An 11,301-nucleotide genomic window follows, 5' to 3' on the forward strand; every position below is an offset into this window, starting at 1 on the left:
TTGTCTAAAAAACTAGGATTGTTATGGTTGCTTTCAAGGATGTGGGAGAAAAAGCTGGAACTAGGGTGAAGAAGCTGGAAGACTCTATTGCATCCCTGTATTCAAGTGCTCCATCCACGACTTACGATATACAGTCAAGCCTGGAAGATGCCACCTGCTTTCTAGAGTGGTGAAAAGAGAGCTATGAAATGCTTGTGCCTTCTCTTCCAGTGTGACAGAGTTTTACAGAAGCAAGACGATGAGGACAGAGCCGAATCAGCAAACCCAGTCTGGTCAGCTGATCGCCGGTTGCAGAAACATACAGAGTGTGAGGGTGAAAAACGTGAGACAGTGGATCCCTGATCGAAAAGAGAACGGCTAGGAGATCAGAAAGGCCTAGGTCCAGGTAGGATAAGTGGGAAACAAAGGTGTCATTTGCAATAACTAAGTCCAAGTTGTGACATGTTTAGAAATAAAGTGTTACTTTTTTGGTATTTTTCTTCAAAGGATTACTTTTCTCCTGTCATGCTATTTCATGTTCATATATGTCTGTAAATACTACTGATTGATTTTTATAGAAAGGTAACGCAGGAAAGCTACACAGATTTTATTTTATGAAAGCCCCAACTCCCATTAATTAGTGATGCCCTAGACCGAAAAACCACATCTCTCCGCCAGAGGGCGCAGGACATTTGCTCGGCTGCAATTTTCCTCCGGCTGCAGGCCAGTCACCTAGGATTGGAGAGGCTTGTTGGCGTTGGCGTGGGTTTGTGTTGTAGGTTACGGGGGCTGGGCCTTCGTCTAGGAAGTGGGAGCGAGCTCGATATTTCCTGAGCGTCTGTGCCATAAATCTGGAAGCTCTTGCGGATCTGGTTTGAATTGAGAGGGGAGGTACGGCAGTGGGATATTTATAGAAATAGCCACGTGTACAGGAACTAGGACGACATAAAACAGGGAGCAGCAGAGATACAGACTGATTTGCCGTTTCTACGTCCGTTTCAGTGGGACTTCACCTGGGTATACAGGAAAAGGGGTGTCAGGAGGTAGGTTATTCATCCTTGTTAATATTTTAAAATGAGTTTTCGCATTTGATTTAGTACTGTATGAATGCGGCGGTTCTTTAAGCTTAATTTCACGCTTGAAAAAGGGATGCACCTGAAGCGTTTCGGTATCCCTTTGGATTGAAAATAAAAAAGCGCGATCTTGAAATGCAAGCAACTGTTACTCGGAAGTTTAACCCGTGTTTCGCAAGACGTATGCAAAACGGTCCTCGGCAGATCTTCATCGGTCGTATTTCCGATAGCGAGATGCAAGCGGTCGATAGCGACGCCGAGATCGGACTTTCACTTTCCACGTCAGCTTTTGCCGGAAAATGTGAAAACGGCGGCTGCTGAGATCAGATTAAGGATTGGGCAATCAGGCTGACGAAACGGTCAACGGCCCAACAGAGAGATTTGTTGGGTAATATCCAGTTGTTACCCCCTTAGTATGATTACGAAAGAGAACCTGTATCTTGCATCGTGTTTCGTCATCACACAGTGGGTTAAAGTTGGTGCCCTCCTTAATGCAGGTTTCTTAATGTCCTGTTCCCAGCAATTTGTTTCTCTGCCGGATTTGTGGGACTGGGGAGACCTGTAGACGAGGCCACTCAGCGACAGTGGGGATGGCTCTCTGCTGGCCTGCGGGCTCTGTGCACCTGTTTGTCTTCACGGTGTCCCTCCTGACGGGGGCTCACGCCCGGCCGGCCAACATGTCCGCGCTCAAGGACAAGTCGCCGAGCAGCAAGGAGGACAACGAGATCCTGCCGCTGGACCACCTGAACGGGGTGAAGATGGAGATGGACGGGCACCTCAACAAGGACTTCCACCAGGAGGTCTTCCTGGGCAAGGAGATGGAGGAGTTCGAGGAGGACTCCGAGCCCAGGAAAAACCGCAGGAAGCTGATCGAGATCTTCAGCAAGTATGAGCTGGTTTGATGATGGTTTCAAGAGAACAGTTCAGGATAGTTCACAGTCCTCTTTGGTGGTTTTCCTTCCAGCCGAGTGCTTCATTAGGTCTTAATGGGACCCTTTAATTGCATTGCTTGTACAGCTTGTTTCATCTCCTTGAAAGGTAGATGAGATGCAGGTTAGCTTTTCTCTGTGCATAGTGCTGGATTTGATCATTCCCCTCTGTCTGGAGTATAGTCTCGCACCAGTCCGGAGCCTAAGTCACTGAGCCTTCCTGTGGTGTGCAGGTGGGTTTCTGACCTGCCTCAGCACATTGTAACTTAGCACCCATTAGGATCAATTTAGAGCAACAGTGTGCTTAATTTGAAGACCTTTCTTGGAGGGCGTCTCCTAAAGCAGGTGATGTCCTAAGCCAAGGACTGAGCGAGCAGCCCTTGTTAATAACAGCTCATTTGGAATGAAAACCGGAAGAGTCAGTGGTCCCAGGGCCCTGTTCTTAGAAACCGGTTCTGATCCACATAAGGTGAAGCTCATTGTCCCCTCTTGGGTGCTCTTTACTCATTTGGGTTTGTATTACACAACTGAGTAGTGGTTCTGCTTCCAGCTCTGGAGGGTGTCAGCTGGATCATACTCCCCTCCATCAAAGCCCTTTTATTAGTGCCATTGTATTAAAAAAAACAGCAACAGTAATATTAAAGAGCAAGGCAGATATAAAAAGAGTTACGATCAGAAAAACCCCAATTACAGCTGAGTGGCAGTGCAGGAGTTTTAATACGATATAAAACAGTATTACATTTACAGTTACTAGGGTGCAGTGCCAGTTTCTGAGTGCAAGCCCAGGAAGGTGAGTCTCAGAGTTGGCACAGCTGAGGAGGGGGGACAGGAGGCCAAGAGGGGTCGTGGGGAGACGGGAGGGACTGGGAGCTGTCTGTGGGACAACTGAAGGATGGGGGGCATCTCTGGAGCAGCAGGGCCACAGGACAGGAGCAGCAGTGAGCAGAAGTCCTGTTTGGAGAAGCTTAGGAGGGTCTCAGTCAGAGTAGTCAGGGCTTTGATCCGTCTTCTCAGACAGTTGTAGGTCCAGAATGGCAGAGTGGCGCAGCAGTTAGCTTTGCTGCCTCACAGTGCTGGGGTCCTGGGGTGCTGTCTGTGTGGAGTTTGTATGCTCTCCACTGGTTCTCATGGGGTTTTCTTTGGATGCTCCGGTTTCCTCCCACAGTCCAAAGACATACTGGAAGGTGAATTGGCTTCTGGTGTGAGAGGGTGAGCATCTGTGTCTGTCTGCCCCGAGATGAGTTGGTATGTTGTCCAGGATGTACCTTGTCTTGTGCCTGTTGCTTGCTAGGATAGGTTCCAGCTCCCCCGCAATCCTGATATTGCGGTTAGAAAATGGATGGATGTTTTTCTTTTTAGTTCCTTTATAAAGTTATGGACTCTGAGGCCAAAAGCCAATCATTGACTTTGCAAGTCAGTTCTCTGCTGTCATCATTATTATTGCACGGATGGAAAATGTTAACAAAAACATGAATTTGTTGATAAACCGCATTTAAATTTCACAGGCGATGACTCCTCTGGCTTTTTATGCATTAACTGGCTTGCTTTTGATAAGGTCAGTTATAAACCAGGTCTATGCAGTTGTGTGTTTTACCAGAAATCTTCTCTATGGGTGTTGCATTAAGAGGACCTGGTGGCTGTATGAACGTGGTTACAAAGAGGCTGTTTGGTCGTTAGTAGCTAACTGATCTGAGAATCTCATCCAGCCATTTCTTGAAAAAAGACAGTGTTTCTCCCAATCCAGAGTCACAGGGGAGCCAGAGCCTATTCTGGCCAGCAGCGGGCGAAGGCAAGGTACACCCTGGGCAGGACGACAGTCCAAAACGGGGGACACTCACACCAGGGCCAGTTTTCCCAAAAGCCAAATAACCTGCCAGCATGTCTTTGGACTGTGGCACAAAACCAGGGCATCCGGAGGAAACCCACATGACCAAGGGGACTCCACACAGACGGCACCCGTGTCTGAAATAGACGCCAGGGCCCCAGCGCTGCCTCAACACTGCGCCGCCCTTTTATTTTTCATTTTGACCTCCGTGGATGACAACATGGTTCCCACTGTTGTGTAGCAGCCTTGTTCATATATGTTGCCAGACAAAATACGTTTCCCCCCCCCCCCGCCTTCCCCTCCAGTGGCTGACGAGGTCGCGTGTCGCCCTCACAGGGTGGATATCAACAGGGATAAGAGCGTCAGCGCCAAGGAGATGCAGCGCTGGATCATGGAGAAGACGGAGGAACACTTCCAGCAGGCCGTGAAAGAAAACAAGCTGAGCTTTCGAGCCGTTGACCCCGATGGCGATGGTAGGAGACTGTACCCTCAAATTACACCGTTTCCCTAAAACCGAAGTCGAAGGCATTCGTGTTACGGATGTTTTACAAGACAGTGTCAGGTTGGCCTTAAATACACTGATGCAGCTGATCAAACAAGTCCTCGGTATTCTGTATTTGAAAGGGTCCCTAGGCAACCATTTTCTGTGATGCGCCGTAGCTGTGGTCTGGAGTGGATTGTTTGTGTTCCAGATTGCTTTGACGGTGCGCTGTGTCTCTTCCATCTTCAGATCCAGCCTCTTTACAGCCACTTATATAGCTCTTTTCTGGACACTCCACTCAAAGCGCTTTACAGGTAATGGGGATCCCCTCCACTACCACCAGTGTGTAGCCCCACCAGCCATAGTGGGGAGGAGAGGGATGAAGCCAGTTCAGAGATGGGGATTATTAGGAGGCCATGATTGGTAAGGGCCAATGGGAAATTTGGCCAGGACACCGGGGTAACACCCCTACTCTTTTCGAGAAACACCCTGGGATTTTAATGACCACAGAGAGTCAGGACCTCGGTTTTACGTCTCATCCAAAAGATGGCGACTTTTTACAGTATAGTGTCCCCGTCACTATACTGGGGCATTAGGACCCACATGGACCGCAGGGTGAGCGCCCCCTGCTGGCCCCACTAACACCACTTCCAGCAGCAGCCTTAGTTTTTCCCAGGAGGTCTCCCATCCAGGTACTGACCAGGCTCACACTTGCTGAGCTTCAGTGGGCTGCCAGTTGTGAGTTGCAGGGTGATATGGCTGTTTAGCTGAAATGCTCAAACTGAACCATGCTATAGCCATTATCATGTTCTTCAGTCATATAGATTTATGTTATGATCTCACCAATTGTTTTGCGTTGTTCAATACTGTTGAGAGAAAACTGTCTACTACCTGTTTTTTTTTGTTTTGTTTCCCGTGGGTAGGTTTTTCTGGATTCATTTACAATTTTTGAATCTGTAAATGGCTTTTTGGCTTTTATTCACTCTAGTCAAGTTTATTTTCCCAAAACTGGCCCTTGCGCTAGTAGTCTGTGAGGTTGTTCTCGGAATGAACCTGTTAAATTAGAAAGCGGGACAGGAGCTGTCATTCTGTCACAGTATGGTTAACATCAGTCCCTGTCAGGGCAGTGTTCCTCAGTGCCTGTCCTGAAGCAGTTCCATCAGTAAATATTGGGCCAATACAGATTGTTTGCCTGTTTTCTGGGATTCGTGTTATAAGATTACATGAGATTACTGCTTCAATATCCCGCAAAGCCTAATGTCTAGATTCCATCCAGCCCTGGAGTCCTGGGGCTTAATACTTCAGTGACACGAGCGATGCCATTGAATTTCTCATCAGTATGAAGAAAGGCTTTCCTTTTTTCTGTTTCTTGGCCTGATTAGGACACGTCACCTGGGATGAATACCGGATTAAGTTTCTGGCAAGTAAAGGCTTCAACGAGAAGGAAGTTGCGGAAAGAATTAAGAATAACGAGGAGCTGAAAGTGGACGAAGAAAGTAAGTTGAGTGGTGTTTCATCTCATCCTACTGGAATGACTAGACGTGCTTTCAGCATCAAACACTGAAGAGTGAATTCTGACAAGACCGCTGTATAATTGTTTGATTGTTTTAGCATGTTAAAGTACCCATTCCCACATTGTGGATCTTTCTTGTGAAATGAAAATGAATACTTTTGTCATGCATTATTCTAGTGGGAGAGGAATGATTGTGTTTAACTACACATGGACTCGAAGGATGGTTTCTGAAAATGTACACAATACACAATGAAAATACACAGTGAGAGGAGACAGTAGATGTGGGTACTGAATACAGTAGGAGCAAAGGGTTATATAAAAGAACCAATTAATATAAAGACCATTCTAAAGAAGAAGATTTCATGGGTTTTTTTTAATACTGAATAATAACACTGAGATCTTTATTTATTTCATACCTACTTTTACCCACAATTGAAGCCAGTGGTGTGACAGGAAGTATTTGAGAGATATTAACTGAGTGTTTCCTGCGGATGACCAAAAATCCCAAGCGTTTTCCAACCACAATGTTTTCTGTTTTGTGAAATTGCACAAAGAACAAGGAATTGCACAAAAATTGCTTCAGTGGAAGCCTACCCCACTGTGTACCTTAGACTGTGTGACTTTATGGATTCTGTCTTCTGAGCTCTGCCACGCGCATTTGAGTCAGAGACAATCAGCAGTGATATAGCATGATATAACGCATGAGGATTTGATGAAAATGCAGTTGCACACACCACTCTGCTACCACTGCTCAGGAGATCCAATCACCATCAGGACTGCAGGCATCTTTCCTCGAGACTAGAGCTGAGTGTTGCTAGCCTCAGCTCCTTGGAGAAATGCTAATTACAGGCACTTAAAATGCCCCATAGTTTTGATGGAGGTATTTCTCTTAACACCTGTGGGCCACATCGCTCAACAGGAACCAGATTCTTGAGATTGATTGCTGTGGCTTGATAACTAGAACCGAAATGCACAAGACCAAAGCAGGTGACGGAACAGCTCCTCCAGGTGTGGTGGTGTGGTGGTGTGCTAGTGTTTTTCTTCCCTTCAGTTTGGGCCGGTACAGGTTGTGTACGGGCGGCAGGGGAGGTGCTTTCGCGTAACGCCCTGTTTGTTGCCCCGCGTTTGCAGCCCAGGAGGTCCTGGATAACCTGAAGGACCGCTGGTTCCAGGCCGACGGCCCCCCGGCAGACCAGCTCCTCAACGAGGAGGAGTTCCTCTCCTTCCTGCACCCCGAGCACAGCCGCGGCATGCTCAAGTTCATGGTCAAGGAGATCGTCCGCGATCTGGGTGCGTGCCCGCCCCTGTCCGTGTTTCCCCTCCAGGGGCCCCCCCCCACATTCTGAACCCCTCTGAGTGCCGTTCCCACTCCCTGCAGCTCTTCCCAGCTCTCCCATGGTGCTGCATTGTCTCCTGCTTCACAGCAGGGGAAGATGCTTTAGAGCTGTAAGTTCAGCTGCTGAACTGCTGATCCCCAAGACGAGCAGGGCCCTTAGGTTGTGCTACGCTAGAATGGATAGAATATGTACAGCATGATATACTTTACATAAGTGGACTGCAGTCTGCAATCAAAATGGTTGAATTTTGCCATTTTAAAACATTAAAAGCATAAAATGAGCACACCTTAAAGTATAGTATTAGGTATTACCCTTAGTGCCTTGTGTGTAAGAGCTACCAAATAGGAACTGGGTGTTGCCAAGTGCTCATAAATTAAATGTCTTGTATTTCAGTTGCTGCTAATAATAATAATCCCTATCCCCTAAATCTGAGGGGTGTACCGCTACAGTTAGGATTTAGACCGAGTGCAGCACGGTCCCCAGAGGACTGAATGAAGATGTTTGTGCTGCAGATCAAGACGGAGACAAAAAGCTGACCCTCTCCGAGTTCATCTCGCTGCCCATGGGCACCGTGGAGAACCAGCAGGCCCAGGACATCGATGACGACTGGGTGCGAGAAAGGAAGAAGGAGTTCCAGGAAGTCATCGACGCCAACCGCGACGGCATCGTCACGATGGAGGAGCTGGAGGTGGGCTCTTCTCTTACGCCTGCTTCCTCCTGGGACGCATTTATCCAGTTCAGTCCTCCGTTGCCAAGGCAGCAGAGGTGGATGGAATTCGCTACAGGGCAGCCAAGATAAGAAAAACACAGCGATAACAAAAAAAATTATGTATTACACTTACACAAAAACACACATTACACTGAACTTACACAAAGACAGGACAGTAGAGTCCTGATTATCTGACCTAAACTGGACCAATAGTATGTCAGATAATTCTAAAATGTCCTAATGCCCTAGTGTAGTGACGGGGACACTATATTGTAAAAAGGTGCCATCCCTCAGATGAGACGTAAAACTGAGGTCCTGACTCTCTGTGGTCAATAAAATTCCCAGGGTGTTTCTCAAAAAAGAGTTGGGGTGTAACCCCGGTGTCCTGGCCACATTTTCCATTGGCCCTTACCAGTCATGACCTCATCCAGGTAGTGTCCAGAAAAGCACTATATAAGTGTAAACAATTATTGTTACAATATTATGCATTTGCACTCATACAGCATATAGCATGTTGATTGGTTATGTCGGATAATCGAGACTGTCCTGTACTTAGTATTCAGTCAATGCAATGTCCAAGATCTACTGTCCATATTGAGGTACTAAATGCCCCATAGATAGGTGCAACTTCGGAACTGAACGGTTCTGCATCTGATGCTTTGAAACTTCGTCCCTGAAGGGAGAAGGGAGACATTTAAAAAAAGGAGCTGGCAGGCTGGGAGGGGTTTTTCCTAGCTTTCCATTTTGATGCGCCTTTCCAGCTGTTTCCTCTCTTGCACGGTTGTATTGCTGTACCACACGGTTATTGAGAAGGGGAGCACGTTCTCAATCACAGTTCTATAGATGCGAGTCATTGCTTCCTGCTTGAACTCCCAGCTTTCTCCAGTGTCGCAGGCAGTACAGCCTCGGATTTAAAAACATTTCAGAAAACAATCAGCAGGTTAGCAGATCATACGAGATATGATCATTCCAAGTGAAGATTCCTTTTGCAAAGCAGCTGAAGCGTGTGTAGATCTCATGCATATTAAATAAATCTCCACAATGAATGTAGAGTTGGCATGCCCTGAAGAAGGCGTGATTTTGTTTTTTTACAAGAGCATGCAGCTTGTAAAACCTAGAGTGGGTTGCACAGAGCGACAGCTTGTCCCTCATGCCTCTTGCTCGTCATCCTCTTAAAGCAAGATGTCCTTCCGCCCTTGTGAAATAAATTGAGAGATCAGCTCTATAAATCGGATTCTTTTTAGGTAGCAGGCACATGCCGGAACCTGATGATGCCTTTGGGGTATATTTAAAATAGGTAAAAAAACTAGGTAGGGAACACTGCCAACCCCCAGATGTACCCTGTCAGCTGCTTCTGGTGTTTGAGTTTGATGGTGGAGTGGAGAACGTGCCCCCCCGCCCTCCCCAGGAATCAGCTCTGTATGACAGCTGGCTCTCTGGTTTCTAGGAGTACATGGACCCCATGAACGAGTACAACGCCCTGAATGAGGCCAAGCAGATGATCGCAGTGGCGGACGAGAACCAGAACCGCAACCTGGAGCTGGAGGAGATCCTCAAGTACAGCGAGTACTTCACTGGGAGCAAGCTGATGGACTACGCCCGCAACGTGCACGAGGAGTTCTGAGAAACCTCCCTCTCCCTCCCCTCCCCCTTCCACCCCCACCCCCAATCCCCACCGCGTTCCCAGCAAAGTATGTCGACTTTTCACGGCGAGTCGATCCCACACTCTCGGAGCAACAGCATGTGCCTCGTGCATCGGACTGCCTCTTGTCCTCGTGCGCTTCATCCTGGTGCCGGATCGCTCGGATCTGATCTGGAATGATTTGCGGTGACCTCGCTTTGCGTTTCCTCAGGCCCTGATGATGTACTTCCCCTCTGCGGTACATCTGTAGCTGGGATGGGCAGCCCCAGCCCAGAAAGCCCAGAGTCCTGCATGATTTAAAGGTACTTTTCAATTAGCAGCTTAAGATCTAAAACATGGCTGATTGGCTTCTTATCTGATTGATTACTTCAATTAAGTAAGAAGGGGAATGAAAACCAGAGAGACTACAGCCCTAAAAGACTGGGATTTGCCTAACTCTGGTGCAGGAGAGTGAAAGCAGTATGATTGTTCTACTAAAATCGAGTTCTTAAGTAGGTGTGCAATCAGACAACAGACAGGAAAGTCACTGTTGACCGTGCGTTTTTCTGGATTTCTTGCTCGTTTCCATTCCTTAAGATGAATTCAGTGCATTACAGAAGCTGGATGGCCTACTTTATTGTGTGGTTGTGATTACATCCGTTCAAGCTGATATAAGAGTAATCTTCAGAGCCCACCTTATTGTCGAGGGCCTGTGCATTTGTACGAGTCCATCCTCATTAGTGAATAAATAACAGTCCGATTTCCTTTTTCACTGTTGCTAACATTGCAGTGCCCTTTCATAAAATGGATTACCACTAAATAAAAACTTTGGTTTTATTCCTCTTAGAGGTATGGCTAGGAGCTAAAGGAAACCAAATGATAGATTCCTATAGCATGCTTAAAACTCCAGGCTAAATACTGGTACGTTTCAACAACAGCTAAGGGGTTCATCTTGCAGCTTTTGTAGTATTTGAAAACTGTCGTTTAAAATTGTTCTCTTGGTATGACAGATTGTTTCTCAGAGCTTCAAAAATGATCTGTGGATTTCCTGTGTTTTGTCATCTAATCTGTAAAGCATTTTACAAGAGACCTTCGACACTTTCTGACAAGAGTCAGTGTTGTCTCATGCCTTATGACAGCTAATCAGAATCCAGGTCTGGCTTCTCTGTAACACTTGATGTATGTATCCTTGCATTAATATGAACCTTTAAGAATTGCTTTAAGAAACTTTTTTTAGTGCACCTTAACAACTGAGCTCTGTCCTTTTTGTACAGATACATGGGTAGCTTTTCTTGAGATTCAGTAGAAACCAGGAACTGTGCAAGTTCATACAAATCTACATGCTTTAATTTGGGGTTTAAAGCTCAGAGCTTTAAAACACACACAGACAGTGCTTAAAGTTGTAAAAAGTTAAGTTAAAATGTCCCGACAGAAAAAAAAGGAAAATAGTTTGTCCATATATTTGGCCTACCATAATTTTCAATTTTCCATTCATGCTAGGTTTTCTTCTCTGGTTTTGAACTTCATGATATATTTGTTCTGTGCCATTAACAGACTGTGTTTTTGTGGAGTGGCAAAAGATCTACATAATGATGATGATGATGATGATTCAAAATAATAAAAGTCTGTGTAAATATCAGCAACAGTGGCAAGTTGCAGAACCTTTTTTGTCCAGCATCACATATCTTTCAGGTTGAGTCCCAACAATTATGCTAATATATTCTGTACCACTTGTTACCAGACAGAAAGGTCCTTGAACTTTGCTGAAGCACAATGAAAGCATGAGTCTGTTTTTACATAATTGTTTTTCACTGGGCATGCACGTAATGTCAAC

The 11,301-nt window shown here is 46.3% G+C and overlaps 1 protein-coding gene across 1 annotated transcript; it reads left to right on the forward strand.

Moving 5' to 3' along the window:
* Positions 1–750: 750 nt before the first annotated feature.
* On the forward strand, positions 751–11,115 carry sdf4 (stromal cell derived factor 4). Its single transcript, XM_088617613.1, has 7 exons — positions 751–1,022; positions 1,573–1,938; positions 4,143–4,279; positions 5,670–5,783; positions 6,932–7,090; positions 7,650–7,825; positions 9,294–11,115. Exons 2-7 carry the CDS (start codon positions 1,643–1,645, stop codon positions 9,468–9,470), a joined length of 1,059 nt encoding a protein of 352 aa, XP_088473739.1. The 5' UTR covers positions 751–1,022; positions 1,573–1,642; the 3' UTR covers positions 9,471–11,115.
* Positions 11,116–11,301: the final 186 nt, after the last annotated feature.

Source organism: Lepisosteus platostomus, chromosome 23 (assembly GCF_059453375.1).
Source record: "Lepisosteus platostomus isolate fLepPlt1 chromosome 23, fLepPlt1.hap1, whole genome shotgun sequence".
NCBI classification, from domain to species: Eukaryota; Metazoa; Chordata; class Actinopteri; order Semionotiformes; family Lepisosteidae; genus Lepisosteus; species Lepisosteus platostomus.